Source organism: Sceloporus undulatus, chromosome 2 (assembly GCF_019175285.1).
Source record: "Sceloporus undulatus isolate JIND9_A2432 ecotype Alabama chromosome 2, SceUnd_v1.1, whole genome shotgun sequence".
Classification (NCBI taxonomy): Eukaryota; Metazoa; Chordata; class Lepidosauria; order Squamata; family Phrynosomatidae; genus Sceloporus; species Sceloporus undulatus.
Window position 1 is genome coordinate 110,128,073 of NC_056523.1, and position 23,903 is coordinate 110,151,975.

A 23,903-nucleotide genomic window follows, 5' to 3' on the forward strand; every position below is an offset into this window, starting at 1 on the left:
ATCACTTGCAGGTGCAGATTGCACCAGGTGACACCTGGTGGGAAGGGGTGTCCTTCATGTCTGGTGGCTCTGTAAACTGGGTGGAAAAGTAAATCTCTTCTCTCTTTCGCCTGGCCAGCAGAGCCTCCAGAAGCAGTAGTGATGATCAAGTGTGATTGTAGAACAGGGGTGGGCTGTGGGGTGGCAGGAGCAGCCCACTATCACTAGAATAGCAGCCGCTGACTCTTGAAGAGAGGAGGGTGTGTTAAAAAATTATCTGCAGCAGGTGTCAAATGTACTAGGTAGCCACTGAGAGGAAGAGGTAAATTTAGCAGATTAGCATTAGAAATAGGAATAAAGTATCTCCCATTAAAACAGAAATAAAGTATCTCCTGTTAATCTCTTTAATGGCATAAATTAGCCAAAAGGGAGTATTTTAAAGTCCTAAAGATTTCCATGAGCTTATTTATCTCATGGAAATCAATGCAGCATTATGTTTATTCATTCAGTACATATCTATTCCACTAAGGCAGAAGTGAGCAACCTAAAGCCATTTTTGCAAACTCCCGCAAGGTCACTGCTGCTGCTATTCTGACTCCAGTGACATAAATTACTCTTTGTAACACTGGAACAAGATGTATAATCTCTTCTTTTCATGTGAAGACATGGCATTTTTGCCAATAAATTCATTGTTGCTGGGATAATGAACTACATTTATCTGAATATAAGCAAGGGGGAAAGTGCTGGGGCCTCTTGCATGCTTTGCTTATATTTAGAAGTGGCAATTTTACCAATTCAACACTAATAGGATGGGGGCAAACTTGAGGAATGGAGTTCTGGACTCTCCAGTATCTCCCCCAGAAGTCTGAAGCTGTCTAAAACAGCTTTGCATGAAATTACTCCAAATACAGATGCTTTGTATCTGTAGTAATTAATGAAAAGCTATTTTAGGCTTATGGATGTTTTGTATGTCCTCTTTGTTAATACTGGCTTGCACAAAGCATCTGTATTCATATGGTAATAGGGGCCAGATAAACCTGAGATCGCTGCTCTGGAACACTATGTATATATGTTTAGTTGTTCCATTCTATGGAAATGCCATTGGAATTTATGCTGATTCATGTCTACTTATTTTTTTATTCTTTATCGATAAATAGTTTTATTATTTACACTGCTGCTTTCCTTCCTTTCTTTGTTTGTTAGATGTTAGATGTGGAGTCAGGCTTTAATCTGTTTTTGTCCTCTTGGATTTCCTCCCAAGTCAGTAAGCAGAGAGCAAGCTGCAAAACAGATGAAACGTAACAAATGTTAAAACCCAAACACACCACCATTTTAACACCAGAAACCAGAACCAGTTCAGAGGTACAGGTTCAAAATACTACTGCATGGGTGAAAAACTTCCAGAGTCCTCTCCTGGCCCCCTGGACAGCAAAGCTCATAGTTGTCATCCAATTATGATAGTTGTCTTTATCATTGTGTTGTTCTGGGAGGTGTCATCCAAAGAAAGTGACAATCCAAAACTTTGTGACAAAAATAAACATGCTGCAGCAACAAATGAACTTCAATAACAAGAAAGTGCTATCAAAATTAGCCAATTGGTAGACTGAAAATCAGCTGAAAAACAAATGTCTTCCCTGTAGTCTCCTGGTGGCATGTCATCAGCCGCGCTGGTTTGAACATTCTAGGAGCTGTATAAATTTCCCAAGCTCCAATCAGTTGTAACTATCACATGCTGTTGCTGTTGCTGTTCCTGCCAAAACATGCATTATGGTTTAGGCAAGCCTCCAGGGGCTATGCCCCTCTGCCTCTACTTGGCTTTTGAAAGTAGTAATGATTGTGAACAAAAATAGCAGAGGCAACCGGGTGGCCCACCTGGCTTCCCGCTGTTTTCAAGAGAAGCCCTGCATACTTAACAAGCAAGCTTGCAGCTGCAATCCAACTATTCTCAGCCCCTGATGGATTCCAGCCAGCCGTGCCCAAACCTCTCCCAGCTGGCAGGCATGCTTGGGCCACTTTGGCAGGCGACAGCCACCATGTTCATCTGACGATGGACTGTGGCTTTTTTAGAAATGCCACAGTGATGAATTCAGCCTCCTGTTTGGAGAGAGCTTCTTCATGTGGAAAGCATTCCTCTCCATCAAGTATATTCTTTTCCCCACCAATACCATTTCAGTGTTATTTATATTCTTTATTATTCTCAGCATGCAAATCTTTGTATTGTCCTAAAACCAGTCTAGTCTGAGGGTGGTACTGCTTTGGGTACAATGGAACCACATCCCACCATCCTACTGCCATGCCTAACTTGGTGCCATCTTTTGCAAGGAGGTGAACCACACCTTTAGCAGTTGCAGAATCATAGAATTGGAAATGACCACAAAGGCCATACAGTACGATCCCTTGCTGCACAGGAATACCGTGAAGTATTATCTGTGTGAAATCTTTGCCAGGCTTTGCTCAATTGTTTGTAGGCAAACCCGAGTTCTCCACTGGTCACTTGCATGCCCAACAGAGTGAAGCTGTACACCATTCTATCCAGAGCTAGGGAAAAGATACCTTTTTGGATTACAGCCTGGCTCTAGCATGTGTATTTCAAAAAGTAAGTGTCCCAAGCTTTGATCTAGGTATTTAAGACTGGGATATAAATGTATTACACCACCACCATACCAATAACTAAATTGAATGGCAAACTGAACAGACAATACCTGATTCATACAAACAGGAACATAAATCATGTGGCCCTCCAGATGCTGCTGTTGATGAACTGCAACTCCCTTCAATACTAGAGAGAATAATCAATTATAAGGGTTTCTGGTATTTGAGGTTGAGCAACATCTGGAGGGCCACATGATTTTCACTGCTTGTAAAGAGAACTGAATGTTATTAGACCTGTGGGAAATGGGCTCATATTGCAAATCCACGATGAATTCTTCCACCATGTTACCAAGGTTTTACATTCTGCCATTTGTGTCATGAACTGTTGACACGCGGGTATAAATTATTCTAATTCCTGTGCTGAATGAGGGATTCTGGCACTACCAGTGGTTTGCACAACAATTTACATATGTGAAGGAATTCATACTCATTACATCACTCTTTAAGAAGCTGTTGGCTCCAAATTCCATGCCTTTTACATGAGATTAAGAAACACTATTTAATAAAACAGTTGGTAAAGACAAATTATAGGAACAAGGAAAACAGTCCAAAACAGCACACAAGTGCTAGACTGATAACATTTAAAAAACCATAACTGTAATGGGTTTTGCCCCACAGAGGAATTTTGCTTTATGACAACACAGTTGTTTTCTTCAGCTAAGCATACTCAGTTACTACAAACTTGCGGGCTGTAAAAAACTTGCTTAGGGGCTGAAAAATGTTGATACTGCACTGCTACCTTGTGGTATATATACCAAATCACACTCTTGGGTTCTAGTTCAGGATTGGGCAACTTTTTTTACCTGCTGTGTATGTGTGCGCGCACACATATGCCTTCAAGTTACCTGTTGTCTTATGATGACCCCATAAATTGCATAGGCTCTTCTTAGCAAGGATACTCAGAGGTGGGTTTGCCAGTTCTTTCCTCTGAAATGGAGCCTACAGCACCTGTCATTCCTTGACAGTTTCCTATCCAAGGACTAACCAGAGCTGATCCTACTTAGATTCCTAGATCAGATGGGATCTGGTGCCATTAAAGCATTTATTTAAGCCCTTACGGTATTTAACCTATATTATTTAATCCCCAGTCATTTTTACCCCTGCCCTTACTTAGACCCAAATACTTTGGAATCTCTACTCCATCCTTTTAACACAGAAAATGCATTTCTTTTTAATTAAATTAATTTATTTAAAGGATTTATATCCCACCTTTCTCCCTAAATGGGATTCAAGCAAGCAAAAAAAAAATTACATTCTTTCAGTCTCCTGATGTTCCTGAACAAATTGGAAGCCATTTTGGGAATCCATTTGGGCTGAAAGGCAGGGCATAAATCCTTTAAAAATAAATAAATAAAATGCTCTTGGCATTTTCTCTATTAAATTACCTAGGTTCTGGAATCATGTGATCCCCCAGACTTCGTTAAAATACAGGTCTCATCATCCCTCACCATTATCTGTGGCAGCTAGTGCTGATGGGAGCTGCAATCCAACAACTTCTGGAGACCTGCACATTCCACACCTATTATAGACTCTGATATAGATACTCTATAATACAGATACTTCACAGGGGACTTCCTTCTCTGAGTTTAACATTGACACATCAGACACCTTATCTATTACACAGTTCTGACTAGTCAAAGCCTTCATTTACAGCATAGTATCTATGTTCAATATTCTTATGAAAGGCATCTGCCTAAAACATCTCATTAATGTTTAATTGGGTGTATTTACTTAATTCAGAATATTTAATCTTAATATTTCAGTGTAAAACAGAAACAACTCCATTCAGACATCAAGCAGTCCAGATCCAAGCATCAAGAGATATGATTCAAAGACAATATATGTAAGGAGCAATGTCGGGAAATACTTTGAACTGAATATTCTTAACTTTTTGGGGAAAAAAGCATTTCATATTTCACTGTGGTTTTTACCACTTTCCTTTCTTGTTGTCAACTCTAATCCTGCAACACAGTAACAGTTCATAATCTTCCATTGACACAGAGCTGCACATGTGGAAGGGACGTAGCAAAACATTATAATTTCCTCCCCCACCCCCTTTTTTTGAAGCAGCCTTTGGCTGGACACACACTGTCCCAGAGACCCAGCAGTTTGTTCAGCCAGTACCTTTCTGAGAAGCTATTTGCCTTGTTCTACATTGACACCAGTGTGCAAACTACTCGTGTGCCATGATTAGCCTGCATGCATACCTTTGACTCTAGATAATAGCCATATGCATTACTGTGTTCTGAGAGCTAACAGGGGCAGGGATGGGAGGCAGGCTCTATAATGCCTTATTAGGATCTCTCTCTCTCTGGCCATATGGTCTTGCAGTGATGCGGAGGTACCGCAGGAAAAAACTGCTCATGCCTACTGGTTAGTAATCTCTGTATCTTTGACACACAGCACAGAACAAGTGAAAAAGTTTCAGTAATTGATAGTCCAAATCTTCCTTTTTTACTTAGAGATGTATTATGCCTCCAGACCAAAACTCACAATGAAAAAAAGAAACCTGTTTGAATTATGCTCTCAAGCAGTACCAAAAAATAAAATAAAATAAAAAATAGCAATAATGCCAAGGAGGAGATTGTACTTTATAGCCCTTCCTATCTCTGGAAACAATGGAAGAAAAGGCCATTTTTGTAACTTAAAAGGAAGTATAAGAAGAAAACCACTAAGATTTTATATGCATTACTTCTTCAGTTTATAAGACATGCTTAATAAGTAAGATTCCCAGGTCTATCTGTATTTAAATAGATTTTATTAAAGGAATGTATCTAAGCACATTTTCTATCGCTTCTTCCCACTCTTCTTATGACTCCTTCCAAACTGATCTCTAATGAAAGAAGTTTCATGTCATCGGTGGGAAACAGATGAATGTGTCTCACATCGTTTAGTTTAAAACCTGCCATTTTCAGAACAACAAGGTATAAATTTGCTGCCAAGTCCATAGTTCCTTGTCCAGTCCTACAGCTCATTTAGCTTACTCAGAAGTAGTTTACATCTTTACCAACAACTGTTCTGTCTTCCAGAGGTCTCTGTGTCAGAATAATGCCAGTTTTTTGTAATAAATCCTGCATTTCTCTTTCTTTACAATTGTGCTCCTTCTCCTCATTGAATGATTTTACAGAAAGGGAAACAGTCTCTTCTTCAGGATGTAAAGCACAGTAGCCAAAAACAAGGCAAGTGCAAGAAAGATGAGCAGTTTATCAGTCAGCTCTCTACGGTTGTACTTTGTAATAAGCTTTCGTCCTAGCTGTATTGTCCCAGACATGGATTTGAATTCCTCATTGGCATCCACAATGGTTCGTGAAGAATTCACTGGAATTAAAAGAAAATATTTCAGGTCATCTAACAAAATTACAGGCTTTGAAAAAAGGATACAGTATACAATACACTAAGAGCCTTGTTGTATGAGAAAAGAAACCCAAAAGGGACTGGGAGAGTAATGGCTGTTGCAGCGCTTCTGTTCTCCTTCCTGAGGGAAATGGTCATAAAAGCGTGCCTTTTCCCACATGGATTATTCCAGCATGACAGAAGACATGCTTTTATGACCATATCCCTCAGGAAGAGAATGGAAGTGCTTTGATCAGGGACGTAGCCAGGATTTTAGGAAGGGGGGGGGTCCAGACTAAGTGCCACCATTATATTGGGGCTTGGGTGCAGCAGCGCAGCAGCACGCACCATTCATTTTTCTAACGGAAGGGGGGTCTGGACCCCAAGAACCCCCCCCCCGGCTACGTCCCTGCTTTGATGGTATGCAGAGAATCATGGAGAAAACCACTAGTCTCCCAATCCATTTTGGCTTTCTTTTGTCATGCAAAAAGGCTTTAAATAATTTGGCTCACAGCCCCTGTAGCAGACTGTAGAACTTTTAAATCTGAAGAAAACAAGTCAGGTGGAGAAAACATTTGCTGTCATCTAAGGGCCATCTGATAGTTCAAATGACACAGATTGTCTTGTGAAGCCCCATTCATAGAAGACAATACAATAAGAACTGTGGATTTAGAGTCAGAATTGTGGATTTGAAGTAGGAAACAATTATGGATGGAGTCAGAGTTGGAGTCGGTAGAAAAGTACCAATTCTGACTAAAACTTATAATATTAAATAAAAATGGAACGTTGGACTTACCTGAGAGACGTCCCTTTACAGCAGAGAAGGCCCGAGCATCCTGATCTTGGGTGGCTCCGCCCACTTGGCTCCTGGTAGGCAGGTAGGGAACAAAAGAGACAAAAGGCATGACCGGGGCCCTGGCCCCCCGCCCGAACCCCAGTCGATTTTAAGCCGAACACACCCTAGGAATAACGCGGTCTCGAGAAACTTGTATCCCGCCCACCCGCGCCAGTAGGCAGAAAGGGTAGGGAGGATGCTCGGGCCTTCTCTGCTGTAAAGGGACGTCTCTCAGGTAAGTCCAACGTTCCATTTAGCAGCAGAGAAGGGGCCGAGCATCCTGATCTTGGGATTTACAAAAGCAGACCAGATACTAGGGAGGACTGGCTGGCGCGGAGGGCAGATTTGACACTACTTGTTGTAGCACCCTCCGGCCAAAGGCCGCCTCTGCCGATTGGAAGAGATCAAGCTTATAATGTCTGGTGAAGGTAGACGGGGACTTCCAAGTGGCTGCCCTGCAAATCTCAGCCAGCGGAGCGTTGGTGGACAGGGCCGCTGAAGTAGCCGCACTCCTTGTCGAGTGAGCGGTGATGTCCCCCGGCGGCTGTAGCTTGAGTGACCTGTAGCACTGGACTATGCACTGCTTGATCCACCTTGCCAAGGTAGACACTGACACTTTCTTGCCCTTTGAGCTAGGTCGAAAGGAAACGAACAGCGCCTCTGACTTTCTAAATGTGGCCGTTCTCTTGAGGTAAACTTTTATGGCTCTGCGAACATCTAGAGTATGCCAACACTTCTCCAAGTCAGTTGTTGGTCGAGGGCAGAAGGATGGGAGGACGATGTCCTGAGTGGTATGGAAGACGGAGTTGACTTTGGGGATAAAAGTTGGATCCGGTCTCAGGAGAATGGAGACTGGCCTGATGATTAGCAGTTCCTTGCGGACGGAGAGGACGCCGATCTCAGACACACGCCTCGCCGAAGCTAGTGCTGTCAACATCAGCGTCTTGAGGGTCAGGAACTTGAGGGCAACTTCCCTCAGCGGCTCGAAAGGAGAGATGGTCAAGGCCTTTAGGACTTGGTGGAGGTCCCATGACGGAAACCTATGTTTGGTCGGAGGCGCCTTGTTGGCGACCCCCTTTAGCAATCTACGGACATGGGGGTGTTGGGATATCCTGGCCGCCACCTTATGGGGCAGGATGGAGGTGATGGCTGGCAGCTGTCTCTTGATGGTGTTGGGTCGCAGGCCCTGGTGAAACCCTTCTTGTAAGAACTGGAGCACCGTCGGAACAGAAACGTTGATGAAGTCTTTGTTTTTGTGCTTGCACCACCTTTTGAATGACCTGAAGGTGTATTCGTAGATCCTATTAGTAGATTGGCGTCTTGATGCGAGGATGGAGTCGATCACTTCTGGGGAGTATCCGTAGCCACTTAGCATGTGGCATTCAATTTCCAGGCGTGAAGCCGTAGCCAGGCCGGGTCTGAGTGATGGATCTGTCCTTGAGCGAGGAAGTCCGTCCTGAGAGGAAGGGCGAAGCCTTGAGACGCCAGGGCGAGGATCTCTGAGAACCAGGGTCGCCGCGGCCACGCTGGAGCCACCAGGATAACTTGCGATTTGGACCTGCGTATCCTGGCCAGGAGTTTTGTGAGTAGTGTAGTTGGGGGAAATGCATAGAGGAGGCCCGGTGGCCAGGGGTAGTTGAGGGCGTCCATTCCCTCGGCCCCCTCCGTTAGGAATCTGGAGAGGAACCTGGGCGTCTTGGCATTGGCGGGTGAGGCGAACAGGTCTAGGATGGGCTGGCCGAGTCTGTTGACGATGATCTGGAAGATCTGAGGATGGAGGCTCCACTCTCCTTGATCTATGTCTGTTCTGCTCAGCCAGTCGGCTTTTGAGTTTAGGGATCCTTGAAGGTATTCCGCCTCCAAGGCTATGAGATTGGTCTCTGCCCATGCTAGAAGGGATCGAGCCTTGATCACCAGCGCCCTGGATCTGGTTCCCCCCTGTCGGTTGACATGAGCCTTGGCTGTGGTGTTGTCGGTCCTGATCAGGACTGACCTCTGACCGATCGTCTGTTTGAAGGCGAGGAGAGCGCAGTGGATTGCTCGGAGCTCCAGCCAGTTGATGCTATGTGTTAGTTCTTCCGGGCTCCACTTGCCCTGGGCCAGCTGTGTTCCGCAAACCGCTCCCCAGCCCCGGAGGCTGGCATCCGTGGTGATTTGGACACTCGGGGCCCCCCAAATTAGGCGGCCTCGGTGGACTGCATCGGACATCCACCAGCGAAACGACTCCCTTGCTTCGCTGGAGAGCTGAATCGTCTTGTGTCTCCTGAGGGCAATGGCCCGTTGGTGTGGCAGAAGGAGCCATTGCAGAGGTCTGGAGTGGAATCTCGCCCAGGGAAGGCACTGGACAGCTGCTATCATGAGACCCTGGAGGCGAGCTAGGAGCTGGAGGCTGGGGCGCCTGGAGGTCAGGGCTTTTGAGATGGTTTCCTGAATGGACTCGATCCGGTCTGGAGGTAGGCGCACCGTCCCCGCCTGAGTGTCTATTATGGCTCCCAGATGGTGGATCTGTTGGTTTGGGATCAGCGAGCTCTTCTCTAGGTTGAGGAGAAAGCCATGATCCTGTAGAGACCTGAGAATGCGGGTGATGTCTTGAGCCCCCTGTCGTCTGGAGGATGACCGGATCAGAAGGTCATCGAGGTAGGGATAGACGTGTAATCGCTGGGTCCTCCACTTGGCCACCAGCGCCACCATGATTTTGGTGGGGGAAGAGGCTAGACCAAAGGGGAGAGCTCTGTACTGGTAATGACGTTTGCCATATCTGAACCTGAGGAATCTTCTTGAAGAAGGGTGCACTAAAATGTGCAGGTAAGCATCTTGGAGGTCCAGTGATGAGAGAAAGTCTCCTGGCTGGAGACTGTCTAGGATGGACTTTAGCGTCTCCATCCTGAACTTTTTCTTCAGGATGAATCGGTTGACTCCCCTGAGATTCAAGATGGCTCTCCAGGAACCGTTTTTCTTGGGAACCAGGAAGAAGGTGGAATAGCAACCTAGTCCCCTCTCTTGTCTTGGGACGGGTTCGATGGCCTTGATGTCTACCAGGCGCTTGATGGCCTCCAGCAGGAGGTGGTGCTTGTTGGGATCGGCTGATCTGGGAGATGGTATAAACTTGTCCGGGGGCGTACGATGGAACGTTATCCTGTAGCCCTGTCGAATGGTATCCAGGACCCATTTGTCCGAGGTGGATGTCTCCCAGATGTGGCTGAACCCCTGCAGCCTGCCCCCTACTGGGGGGGGGGCACCGTCATTGGGGGTTGTTTTTGCGGGGCTGTTTGGATCCCGCTCCTTCCTTGGAGGAAAAAGAGGGCTTTGTCTGTTTGTTAGACCTTGAATCTCCCCAATTTGATCTGTTGGGTCTGGACTCCCTGGCTCGAAAGGGGTTGGAGGAAGAGGGGTAGGAGGATTGGGAGGGGCGAAAGGAAGAGCGGTTTTTGTATTGCCTCTTATCATCTCTTTTTCTGGAGGTGGGAAGGGCTTTTTTCTTGTCCTTCACTTCTACTAGCACTGGTTCTAAGGACTCCCCGAACAACTTGGAACCGAGGAATGGGGTAAAGGCTAAGTTCTGCTTGGATTTTGAATCTACATTCCAGCTTTTAAGCCAGAACTGCCTGCGGACTGCTACGGCCACTGCCTGGGCTCTAGCACACTGTTGGATGGTATCGAGGGTGCCGTCGGCTGCAAAGGCTGCCACCCTGGCAATTTTGTTAACGATTTGTTTAACCTTGGTATCTGGGTTGGGTAGAAGGTCCAGGAGTTGACGGGACCACTGGAGGCTGGCTCGCATTACCATTGAGACGGTGGTCGCAGCCCTTAAGGCAATGGACAGGGCCTCGTGGGCCTTTTTGAGTGCTCCATCGGCCCTACGGTCCTCTGGGTTTCTGAGGGTGTCCTCACCATCCCTGCTGAAAACCGCTGATGAGACGAGCGCCGAGACAGGGGCATCCACGGATGGGAACCTGAGCCTGTCCATGACGGCTGGCTGAAGTACATAGTACTTGCGGGTAATGCCATTGTTGGATCTGGCAGAGGCTGGTTTTGCCCACTTGTCTCTAATAATCTGCATGATGTTGACTGGGCATGGGATTTGTTGGACTGGAGAGATCGGCACTGGGAACAAATCCTTGCTCATTTTAGGGAGGTCTGAATCTGGGGAGGGGGTAGCCTGGTCTGTAGGAGTGGTAAGGCCTAAGGTTTTGGTTGTCTTTTTTATAAGTGGTGCATAGTCCTCCTGTTTGAACAGACGAGAGGACAATTGGGAGTCTAACTTGGTGTCCCCTTCATCATGTGACAGCTCGCCCTCCTCTGCCTCTGAGACTGAGAGGTGCGAGTGTCCTCTGAGATTTCGTCCTCAGAGGACAGTGCAGCGCGAGGCCGCTTGCGAGTAGAGGCCCTGTCGTGTGGGGTGCGCTTGGCTGGAGGGAGGTAGAAGCACTCCGAACCCGAGGAGGAGCCTGAAGACCCTCCATCCTCCCCTTCTGAGCTATGGGCCCCTGAGTGGCTTAAAGGAGTCTGGTTGGGGGAGGGAGTGTCTCTGGCCGGGGGCCCCCGTTTCCTAGATGCCTTGTGTCCCTGTACCTCCCTGGCCTGGCTTGTGGCCTGGGGCTGGCTTGTTGTGGCGGGACCCTCCTCTATCCCCCCGGAGTTGGCCTTTGTCGGCGTGGCGGCGCCTGATCCCGGCGCCGCGTGGGTGGGGTGACTGAGGGCATTGGCTTCCCGCTGCCCAAGATGGCGGCGCCCATGGGCGGCCGTGTGGCCAAGATGGCGGCGCCCATGGTTTGCCGCATGGCCAAGATGGCGGCGCCCATGAGCGGCCGCGTGGCGCCGCTTGGGTACTTCCGGGTCGTCTGGAAGTGGGCGGAGCGCCGCCTGGCCAAGATGGTGCCCGCCATGGGCTCCATGGTCGGCGAAAGCCTGGGGTAAGCCCGGGGTCACCCCCCCCCCCCCCCCCCGGGAAGGAGTCACTGGGGAAGAAGGGCTGAGGGAGCATGGACCCCGGCCACATCAATAGCGGCCCGCCCCCGGGAATGTAGCGGCCCCCCAAGGCGCGCGCTGGGCCCGCGGGTGCGCAAGCCGGCGCCTTCGCTCCCTCCCTGGGCTGCCCCGGTGGAGGAGGAAGCTTCCTGGTCGAGGAAGGCCCTGAACCACCTCACCAGCTGTGGTGGCGGGGGGGAGTTACTTACATCCTCCTCGCCGGTGATGTTAAGTGAGGGCTCTCCCTCCTCGGACCACCCATGGGTCGTCTGGGAGTCCCTTGAGCCTGCAGCGGAAGGGAGGGCTTCCTCCGGCCGCTGCGGGCGCGCTTCCACGTCCAGGGGCGCCGCTGGTGGTGCCGCTCGGCAAGCAGCCGGCAAAGCCGGGGCTGGCCCGGGCAAAGTGGAAGCGAGCTCTCCTGTGGCTCTGGTCTCCCCGTCGGCCACCATGTCCGTCAAGGGGGGGGGAGAAGGAGGCGGCAAGGGTAAAGGTAGCAGGTAGGGGAAAAGGTGCCTCTTTTTTTTTTTTAAGGGTAAGAGAGAGAGAAGGTAAAAGAAGGAGAGAGAAGGGAAAGGGGAGCCAGGCGAGTCCAGAGAGCTAGCGATGAGATTCTGGAGATGGATGGAAAAAAACGTCCTACCAGGTGCGAGGCAGGAAGAAGACTGGGGTTCCTGGGTAGCTCCGCCCGCAAGGGCGGGGGGCCAGGGCCCCGGTCATGCCTTTTGTCTCTTTTGTTCCCTACCTGCCTACCAGGAGCCAAGTGGGCGGAGCCACCCAAGATCAGGATGCTCGGCCCCTTCTCTGCTGCTAAACTTATAATATTAAATACCTAATTTGTTACAAATTTACTTTGACACAAATTTTCTTATTCTGACATTTTAATAAAACATATTTTATGTTCTATCAGTATAAGTGGTCTGATGATTCACATGGTGGTGATGAAATTACTTATGCTATCACTTCGCTACAGGAAATTTGTTATTACTGATGAATATGCATTTGCCATTTATGAAGGAGTGAGACAGTAGGAAAAAAAGGAAGTCATAGTCAAAGTTTTGGTGTACTGACTCTGCAGCCCTAAGAAAAATTAACACTGCCTTTCAGAGGAACAGCCCTATTAAGGCATTCATAAATAATAAAAAACATATGAATAACTAAAGCCACAGCATATAAAACCCACAATATTTTATTTTAAAAGATAAGTGTTCAACTAAAGCTATTAAAAGTAGATTGGAACATACAGATTTCTATTGTCCATTTAAAAATAGTGAGGAAGGAATCCAGATTAAATCTCATGGTAAACACCCACTACTTTTCTTCTTCTTTTCTCTTTTCCACTCCAGATTCCTCCCAACCCCCCTGAACCATTTTGGAAAGTTCAGTGGTACCCAGACCGGCTCTTTGCGCCGGCCTGGATACATGCTAGGGTTGCCTCGGGGCATCCTTTTCAGACGCCTCGCAACTCTAGCACGTAACCGCGGCGTTGTAATGGCAGCGCCTTGTCTACATGGGCACCGCCATTACGACATCATGGCTGCGCTGCCTCCAAACGGAGCAGCGCAGGCGTGATGCATGCACGCCGCTGCAGGACACTTGTGGCGCCCTTTCAGTGGCACCGGAAGGAGCTCCAAAACAGCGCTCCTTCCGCCATTTGTATTGCTGGCACAGCCTTTACACAGCTGCGCCAGCGATACAAAAGAGAAAGGGGCCGAGTGGCCCCTTTCTCTGTGTCCCCGCTTCTGTCGGGTGTCTTTGGGGCATGAAGCCTCAAGGACACCCCTTTCTAGGCCATGGGGAAGCGGCTTTTTGCTGCTTCCCCGAGGCCTGGGAAAGTGGCGGATTGGGGTGTCCAGGGCTGCCGCTGAGGCCCCGATCCGTTGGGGAAAGGGGTGGGTGCAGGCCGCCCCAGAGGGGCGGTCTGTATCCTGCCTTCCCCAGCAATCAGGAGCAGATCTTAAGAGCACATTGTAGACTGTCAGGAAGAAATGTTCCCCTACTAGTTGCACTGAATGAAGTAGTTCTGTCAGACCCATTAGCTCTGACCCAACAGAGCCAGAAGAAATGATACCACGTGGAAAAACAGAGGACAGAATTTGCAACAGGAGCAAATGCAGAGTACTTGCTGCACAAGCCTGATAACAGACTTGATGAGATTTTGCAGTGTGATGGATTAAACATACCAGAATTTCAGTTTATCACTGGTTTTTAATTTTGAACAGAGTTGAAGATATGCAAACAAACAAAATTCAGGTGACTATGCTACTATCTGGGCCCATTTACAAGCAAACTTGGGAAATAAAGTTAGCACATGGATCAGAAGTTCTAAAAAATAATATTAATATATAAAAACATATTTGTTTACAGAAGAAAACCATACTATTTAATCTGGCACTATTCAATGCCTTTTGTCTGAAGTATTTCCCCCTAGCTGCGGCTCATTATCTTTCTCTCTCTCTGGCAAAGGAAACAAAGCAAAGACATGTATACCTCTAAAAATAACTGTTAGTACTGACATATTAATAATAACCAACAATAACCATGCTATCTGTACTCAGACATCTGTGCTAAACACAAACTATCTTGTGAAAAGTAGCCTAAAGTTAACCACCTTGAGGGCTTCAGTTTCACATCTCTGAAGCAAATTAGAAAACAAATACATACACACTATTACCAAAATCTTCAAAAGTAAACAGTAAAGAACTTGCAAATTTCTGTACAAATGGCCTGAAAAATATCATTCAATGTGGATATATTGTTTCCTTGGAATTTTGTTTTGTTATAACCAGCTCCATTATTGAGCAATTTTATCTTTGATCCACACAAAAAGATTTGTCATCAGTGCAGAACATGAAAGATTGAGGCTGTTTTCCATGGTAAGTGACAACCACTATGTTTCTTCTTGACCTCAAAGCCAGATTAATTACTGCTTACTGAAGTAAGGAATTCTCCAACTTTTTCTGGAGCAGTAAGATTTTAATGGTAGATTAAGCACAGCTGGATTTTTCATATAAGTGACCTTTACTAGCTCTACCCCAGCTAAACAGGACAGACTCCTCAGCCAGATGCTAGAGGACAGAGTCAATGCCAAGGCTGTCACTTAGTGGGAAAGAAAGGCACACATAGAACAGCTGAAGAAATGAAAAGAAAGCTGTATTTAAGTCATATCATCCATCTCTCCCAGGAAAGCAAAGGCAGAAGGTTCAGCTGGTCCACATCAGATTTCAAAATGGCATGCTATTGTCAGTTTGACAACAGTTCTGATGTAATTTTAAGGGCTAAAGGGAATAGGCCAAGGCAAAATCAAGCCAAGTTCTGACTTTCTAATTCAAATCCTGAGATGCTTTTAGAAGAGCTCTGAGAGCTTATTTGGACTGGAGTTCTGAAAAAAGTTAATGTATGGTGTGTGGAAAGTTGATACTCTGTATACTGTATTTTAAAAAATTAATTGTAATTGACAACTGCATATTAAGAGATCCTGTGTGATGTATTGGTTTGAGCGTTGAACTATGACTCTGGAGACCAGGGTTTGAATCCCAGTTTAGCCAAGGGAACCCACTGGGTAGCTTTGGGCAAGTTACATTGTCTCAAAGAAGGACGGCAAATACAACCCCACTCTTGCTGAGAAAACGCCATGATATTTCACTTAGGCAGTGCTTCTCAATTATGTTTCTGTCATGCCCCCCCTAGGAAGAAGAAAACATTTCCCCCCCCCCCCCGCGCGATGTAAAATAGTATTATTTGTCTATTAAAATTGTTTAGAATCAACAAACAAAACAAAAAACAACAACAACAAAACAAAACAGTTTAAGTACAAAACAACAAAACAACAACAACACACCTCTGCATAAAAGAGCGCCCTCAGCGCGGCACACCCCCCTTTAAATATTAAAAACCAAGACAGACCCCGACCCCAAGCCCCCTTGAAACCCCCCACCCCTAGACGGAGCCATCACGCCCCCGGGGGGCCAGCCCCATATTGAAGAAAGGCTGCCTTAGGGTCACCATAAGTCAGACAACAACTGGAACCAAGGGGGCACAAACTTAGTGCCAGTCCCCAGCACACTGGAAACAATAAGTGCTGGTTCTCCCAACGTATATCCTAAGGAGCATTGGTTTTAGGCCGATAGGCCTTCTGGTTCCTAATCTTTACCATGTTTCCAGTTGTACTTTCAATGTTTTCCACACAACAGCCACTACAAATGGCTAGCACAAAGCCTTCACTGGCAGTGAACAATCTCCTTTCATTACAGTTAGGTTTATACAGGCCAAATTAAAGCTGGTGATTTTGTACTCAATTTTTTCAAAAGAAAACTTTTAAAAGAAAGCTTTAACTTCAGTCTGAAATGCATTCACTTCTGAGCACAACTGATGCTAGGATTTTATTTATAAAAAGATTCCTGAAACTGTTAGACTGGAAAGCCTCCCATTCTATCTCATGCTTTTTGCAAATGACTTTCTTGCTTTCATATTTGTAGAAACAACCATGAAAGACTAATTAGCTAATTGACAGGTTTTGTTGTTGTGTGCCTTCAAATAAAATAAATAACATTATTTCTGACTTATGACAACCCCATCACAAGGATTTTTTTTTTTTTGCAAGATGTGTTCAGACGAGATTTGCCACTGATTTCCACTAAGGCTGAGACAGTGTGACTTGCCCATGGTCACCAAGTGGGTTTCCATGGTCGAGTAGGGATTCTAGTCTCCCAGAGTTTTAGTCCAACACTCAAACCACTGCACCATACTGCCTCTATAACTAACAGATTGTCTAGGACTTATTAGCAATGTGGGACTATATCTACTCAATAACTGCATACAAGTACTGTGTAGTCCACAGACGTCTTGGGCGACTGAGAAAAAAACAAAACAATTTCTACTTTACCAAGGTAGCCTTGCCAAATTCTTCCTGTTTCCCCAGTCTGTTGCATTCAACATTGCATACCAATCCAGAGGGCCTCTTCAATAATTAGTAATGATTCACGAGACTACATCACAGCAAAGATGTCAAGGAAAGTATATCGCTCAGAGTTCTATCTGTCTGTCTCTGGATCCATATTTGTTATTTACTTACCCAGGGTTTGCATGGTTTCCTCACTTTGCCGAACCTGCTGAGACATCAGCCTGCTAATTCCCATTAGGCTTTCCGTGATGTTACTTGCTCCCTCTGCCAAGCTTTCCTTAGTAGTTTTTCTTTAAAACAAGAAGAAGAAAAATAACATTAGTATAAAAATGCAACAATATTTTGTATTAATTAAAATGCTTAAAAAGAAGGAGCATAGGCCTGTTACAGACTGCCAAAATAAGGCTGCTTCGGGTCTCTTTGGAGGTATGCTGTTTAAAGGATGCATGCATCCAAAGAATCCGGAAGCTGCACCAAAGCTGCACTCCAGTGCTTAGGAATGGAGTGTGGCTTTGGCGCGACCTCAGGACCCTTAGGACCCATGCATCATTTAAACAGCATACCTCCAAAGAGACCCGAAGCAGCTTTATTTTGGCAGTCTGTAACCGGCCATAGAGATGGAAGATAATATCAAGAAGAGCAGCATTCATATATGCATATAAATGCAAAGGCATACTTTTATTTTTGGATTTCAAAGTACCATATATACTTGTCTATAAGTCAAAAAAACTCAAGCCCAAAAATGGGCTCCAAAATCTTAGGTAGATATATATATATATACACATGTCAATACAGTAATACTTCTCTGTTAGCCTTGGGAAAGCTGTGGAGAAGGGAGGGAGGAGAGAGAAGAGAGAAATTGGAGGTCTGTGTTCCCCTTTTTGCAAGCCATCAGCCTTGGGGAAAGTTGTGGGGAAAGGAGGGGAATCGGAGGTCTGTGTCCCCTTTTTTGCAAACCATCTGCCTTGGGGAAAGTTGTGGGGAAAGCAGGGAAACCGGAAGTCTGTGTCCCCTTTTTTGCAAACTATCTGCCTTGGAGAATGTTCTGGGGAAGGGAGGGAAATTAGAGGTTTGTGTCCACATTTTGCATGCCTAGACTGTGACCCTTGGAAGAGATCCAGAGAGGAAGAAGGAGGGAGTGAAGTGGTGTTTTTTCTCCCTCCGTTTGGATTCTTTGTTACATGCCCCTGAGTTTGACCTGCGACTTATCCATGGGTCACATCAACATTCATGATTTTGCCCCCAAAGCCTGCCCTCAACTTATACACAAGTATATATGGTAAAAGTATTAGAGGTTTAAAGAACTAGGCCATACAGGTTTTCATGTAATAAAAACATTCCTTCCAAAACTGGCTGCAGTAAAGGAATGAGATTAAAATAGAATCATATATCCAATATGTACAATGGATTCTGCAGAAAAAAAATTACATAGAGGCTCCCGTGTTTATTACAAACTGTTATATTACAAACTGGGCATAATGTAATACAATATATGAAGAGCAATTGTATTTTCTAACACTGCAGTTCTGTAGCAATTCACCAGTAAGCAGGCTCCACTGAAAGTGAGACTAACGTTTCCAGAAACAAACATAGGATTGTACCTTCAAAGACCCTTCCAAAAATGCATGCCAAATGTCTATAAAGGTATTAACTGCTACATACATTTCCCAAAGATAGCCATTGTAGTGTAGTATTTGCAAAAGCAGCAGTGTAGGTTAGCACAGCCTTGAAAGTGATTTTTCTGAGATGGAGCTCAACAGAAACAGTTTATGAATTCCTCTAACATTTGGTGATTGGATGTTACAGAACAACTCTACCTTTGTCGTAAAGGATCTCCCCCTCGTAGCAGTTCATCTTTCTCAGCATTGTCAATAGCAATTTTGCAAGCTAAATTTGCCTTCCTCCAAGCTGTCTGATTGCTGAAATTATTAATATACTGATATTTAGAACAATGGTCACTGTGATGACAAAGACAGAAACACTTTTGACTTTATCAAGGTAACAGAATACATACATAACAAATGTCACACTCCATTATTCTTCTACAAAATAAACAATAATCATCATTAAACTACACTGGCAGCTTATTAGTCAAATTATGTGTGTTCGTGATCCATCCATCCATCCATCCATCCATCCTACTCCCTTTACAACAAAAATATGTTTCTTATGCAATTGTCCATTCAGCAATGAAAAGGCTTGGATAACTGAAGAAGACAATAACCCAATGGTTATAATAAAATTATAATAAAATTATAATTATTATTATAAAATATAATGGCCAATGGTTGATTATAAAAATGAGGAGATGCACTGTAGAGTCTGCACCTAAACCAGGGGTAGGCAACCTGCAGCCCGTGGGCCAGATGCAGCCCGGCAAGGCCTTGGGACCGGCCCCAGCCCGGTCCTGCCGCCGATTGCCGCTGGGGCCTTTGGCCTCTCACGCGAGGGAGCATGGTGGGGCAATTGTCTATAGAAGCCTCAGAAACATTCATTTATCTTAACATTTTTTTAAAAATCAGCAAATTTTTTCACGTGTCCTCCATATTTTTTAAAAAGTGCCTTCCATTTGAAAATTTTGTCCTACATTTGTCCCAGTTTATTTATTTATTTATTTATTTTTTAAAAAATATTTAATTATTAATTTTTTGGCTTCGGCCCCCCAGTTGTCTGAGGGCCAGCAACCCGGCCCCCGGCTCAAAAAGGTTGCCTACCCCTGACCTAAACAAACAGATCATCAATCATCTGATGTTAAATGTTTTTGAGTGTCACACACTACAACCAGAGAACACGAAGATACACATAACCCTCTCATTAAAAATGTAATATAGTAAAAGCCCTACATCATCTTCATACACACGATCAAAGTTTATTTTAGGAACAGGGTGAGTTACATCATGCACTCTCACATTTCCTGATACTGCAGATGCAACTGTGTTTAGCCACTATGCAGTTGTGTAGATCAGCTCATGTTTTTTTAAACTGTCTCCATTATTACAAAGTTATGTCTATGATATGTACATAAATGCAAATTACTGCTCAGTGTTTACAACAGGCTACAGTTGGCTGCCAGAAAAGGAGATATGATAGCCAACCCTATAAATTGTACATGGAGGGATAGCTGCAGTGCTTCCCATTCAACAAAATTCCTGATCTGCCACATGGGTTCAGAAAATCAATGTTAGGTTGGTCTCAGCAGCTTGAGATGAAAAAAAAAACCTAATAAATCAAATAGGCATTATGATCCGGATTTCTAATCCAACAAAAAGTGTCTTTGAGAGAGAGAGAGAAATGGAATGTTGGAAGATAAATCTAATTCTGACACTAGCCTGCATGAATGCCAGCATTATTGGGGACCAATTTTTTTTTTTTTTGCCTGTTGTTATGAATGGCTTTCAGGTACAAAAAGAGTTGTTTAAACATGTATTTAAAATACAGTACTATTCATGTTTACAATTTTACTGACCTGAGCATTTGCTTCTTATGATTTTCTACTTCTTGGAGCAAAACTTGCTTTTCTGATTCTTTATCTTGTTCTTTAGCCATCTGTTCAAGCTCCTAAGTAGATCCACAAATAATAACTTTTCACCATTACTATCTCTGTGATATTTTTTTAAAAAAATATGTGGTACACATACACACTTATTTGTTCTTATTTGGTGCACCCTCATCCTGGAGACAGAAAAGGGTAATACTACCACATTGGATTTGTAGAGCCATCCTAGTTACTAGTCATGTTTTATATCCAGACCAATTGTCATTATCACTCTCTTTATCTAAGTTCTTAGGAGAATGTATTCCATACAGTTCAACTTCTTAGTGATAGAATCCTAAGAGTTTAAATTCTAATGTAGCCCAAGACTCAGATCAAGCAGGATATCTGTTCTCCTTTACTTTGTGAACTTGCTATGCTAGTAAGCAAATAGGATCTGGAGCCCAGACAACTATGCCACTGTACAGATGCCATTGCATTCCATACCATGGTATTATTTCTAAATACTGTACAAACAAGCAGGCACAAACATGCTTCTGAGATGGTCTGAAGACACTGATGCAAGTGGAGAACACTAACATGTTTCCCTTACAAATAACAGTCTAGTAGCCAAGGATGAAAAGGAAGTGCACACCAGCGAGTGAGCTGGCTAGCAGAGGAACAATGAAGTACCCTGTGCCTCTTCTGATTCCAGCACAGAAACCAAGAGAGATGCCAGCAGAGGAAACTTCCACCTCTGTGGCCAGTACCAAAATACAGTAAATTTCTACAGGAGTGATGGATGTTTCTGTCCTCCTCCACCAGCACCCAGCAGGCTAGTAAAACTTCTGTTGGCTTACAAGGCTTATTTACACATTTATTGTTGCTAATTAACATTCCTCACCTGTATTCTAAGCCGCAGATGCTGAAATTTTTCCTTCACGTTGGCATTCAGTTCCGTGAGTGTACTTATAGGCCCCATGCAATCTCGGATATCCTGAATGAAACAATAATTAACGTAAAAAAAATCATATATATGTTTCAATATATGGCAACCTGACATTCAAAATGCTGCAGGCATCTCAGAAGAAGGGGGCACTGAGCCAGGGGGACATTTCAAAAGTATCGAGTTAGTTTAATACCAAATATAAAATGTATATATATATTAAAAATATAGACCAATAGACCAAAAAGTGACACCAGATGCATGGTTTCTACCGACACTGTGGAAATCAGTCTTAAATCTTGCCTCAATTGTTTAAAAAAATCCTTTTATGGAACGGTAACGTAACAACACAATATAAATCACTATATTTAACCAAGAAAGGCACAACCGATCATGACTAGCAATATGTGAACACCCAGTGGATACATGGATGCAAGTCCATTAACACTCCAATATAACTCCCATACTAGAAAGCTACAGTATTGGGCTGTTGTTTGCTAGCCACAGAAACAGATGGGAAGCATATTGCCTCAAACAAGAAGCATGATTACACAGAAAGTGGAAAGGTGGAATACCATTGCGAAGGCGAAGGCTTTCATGGCTGGCATCCATAGCTGTTTGTGGGTTTTTCGGGCTATGTGGCCATGTTCTAGAAGAGTTTATTCCTGACATTTTGCCAGCATCTGTGATTGGCATCTTCTAGAACAGTGGTTCTCAACCTTCCTAATGCTATGGCCCTTTAATATAGTATGTGTGGATAAAATTGCGGTGTCTCAGTTTCTAAGACCAACAGAACTATGTGTTTTCCGATAGTCTTAGGTGACCCCTGTGAAAGTTTGACCCCTAAAGGTGTCGCGACCCATAGGTTGAGAACCGCAGTTCTAGAACATGGCCACATGGCCTGAAAAAACCACAAAAAAGCAAGGAATATCATACTTGACTACCTTCAGGGACGTAGCCAGGATTTTGGGAAGGGGGGGCAGACTAAGTGCCACCATTATACTGGGGCTTGGGCGCGGCAGCACAGCAGCACACACCATTCATTGTATCTAACGGAAGGGGGGTTCCAGACCCCACAGACCCCACCCTTGGCTAAGTCCCTGCTACCCTGTCTCTGAAGATCTGTGCAAAGCCCTCTCGGCATCAGGAAAATGTTCAGAGAGATTAACCTTTAACAGTGGCAAGACAAGAAACAGGGGGTCACTTTCCGCATTACAGAGAAGCTGCACTTACAAGAACCTTTCTTTCTTTCTTTCTTTCTTTCTTTCTTGGAAAGACCTAGCTGTCTTAGGATCTGAAAAGACAGGCCAAAATAAAGCTGCTTCAGGTCAATGTGAAGGTATGCTTTTTAAATGACACACGCATCTTAAGAGGCCAGAAACTGCACCAAAACTGTGCTCTAGTCCTTAAGACTGGAGTGTGGCTTTGGCATGGCTTCCGGCCTCTTAGGACCTATGCAGCATTTAAACAGCATACCGCCAAAGTGACCCAAAGCAGCTTTATTTTGGCTTGTCTGTTCAGGCTCTTTGTCTGGAAAATCAGTGTGCAAAGGGATCTTGTAGCACCTTTGAGACTAACTGAAAGAAAGAAGTTGGCAGCATGAGCCTTCCCAGACTTGAGCCTCCTTGCTCAACATGCACCTGAGGAAACGGGTTCAGAGCCTACGAAAGCTCATGGCCCTAACTTCTTCCTTCCTTCTTTGCAAGCCTTGAAGGGCCCAGGAGCCCCTTCAGAGCCAAGGGTTGACATCTTCTCTGCCAAACCCCTTGGGAGAGGACTAAGCCAGGGCTGCTTGATCCCTATCCCTGGGAAGTTTCTAGCCAACAGTTTTAGTCAAATGTGGCACAAACATGGGAGGGGGAAGGACCCAAATCCTTCCAGCCCTCTTACTTCTGGTCACCGCAGAAACAAAGCAGTCTGACACCGCTTTAGTTGCCATGGCTCCACGCTGGGGCTCTGCAGCCTGGTCTGTCAAGAGAGTTAATATGGAGTACAATTAATAGCTCTTATGCTGTAAGAAAAAGAAAACCTATTGCTTTGTTTCAGAAAGTGAACCTAACTGGCCAGGAAGTTACTTTACAGATGTTACATTTTACCATCAAGTGAAACTCTAGATTGCGGTTAAGATTTTGCAGAAAAGAAATATGTTTGTATGGTTTTTTTGTGCAGGATGTGGGTTGTTTTTAAATGTTTGTCTTATGTTTGTGTGTGTGTCTAATGCCCTTTGCAAAAACAAAGCATTAAAAAAACCTACAAATCCCAGGAGTCTGTGGGAGAGAGTCAAGGCAGTTTTAAGAATGGGGTGGAACTGCGTTATCTCTGCAGTGTGGATGCCCCTTCATCTGTTGCTCTAAGAGGCACACTGCAGAAACAATCCAGATTGAGACCGCTTTAACTGCCCTGGCTCAGTGCTAGGGAATCCTGGGAACTGTAGTTCTGTGAGACATTTAGCCTTCCCTGTCACAGAGAGCGCTCTGAGGCCACAATAAGATACAGCTCCCAGGTCTCCTTAGCACTGAACCAGGGCAGTTAAAGCGGTGTCAAACTGGATTATTTCTGCAGTGCGGATGCAGCCCAGGTCGGTGCAGGAGCAGTATAATGCATGAAGCAGGGCTGAGCCTATAAAGAGAGGCACTCCCTTGACCTCCTGCTCTGGGCCAAGGTCTTACTTGCACCGCCGCTTTGATCTCCAGGTCGAACTTGACGATCTCCTGGTTGCAAACTCGGACCAAGACGTCACCGGCGGCCGCCATTTTAGGGCAAACTACGGCGAGCGGAAGGGCCCCTTTTGGAAACGCGTTTCCTCTGCCCCGCCTCC

The 23,903-nt window shown here is 45.1% G+C and overlaps 1 protein-coding gene across 2 annotated transcripts; it reads right to left on the reverse strand.

The window, feature by feature from the left end:
* Window positions 1-569: 569 nt before the first annotated feature.
* BNIP1 (BCL2 interacting protein 1) lies at window positions 570-23,903 on the reverse strand. 2 transcript variants are annotated; one of them, XM_042453714.1, is made up of 6 exons: window positions 23,755-23,903; window positions 21,044-21,136; window positions 20,134-20,225; window positions 18,485-18,586; window positions 16,839-16,957; window positions 570-1,259 (listed from the first exon to the last, which is right to left on the reverse strand). In XM_042453714.1, exons 1-6 carry the CDS (start codon window positions 23,836-23,838, stop codon window positions 1,198-1,200), a joined length of 552 nt encoding a protein of 183 aa, XP_042309648.1. In that variant the 5' UTR covers window positions 23,839-23,903; the 3' UTR covers window positions 570-1,197. The 2 variants fall into 2 exon arrangements, with proteins under 2 accessions (XP_042309648.1, XP_042309647.1); XM_042453713.1 differs by lacking the exon at window positions 570-1,259 and adding an exon at window positions 5,369-5,949 and having other exon boundaries at window positions 23,755-23,902.

Excerpts from the sequence above, each read along its gene's own strand:
- BNIP1 (XM_042453713.1), bottom strand. The coding sequence starts at position 23,838 with ATGGCGGCCGCCGGTGACGTCTTGGTCCGAGTTTGCAACCAGGAGATC. Across the intron at positions 21,137-23,754 it reads AGATCAAAGCGGCGGTGCAA|GATATCCGAGATTGCATGGG; the intron begins GTAAGACCTTGG and ends TGTTTCATTCAG. Across the intron at positions 18,587-20,133 it reads CATAAGAAGCAAATGCTCAG|CAATCAGACAGCTTGGAGGA; the intron begins GTCAGTAAAATT and ends TAATAATTTCAG.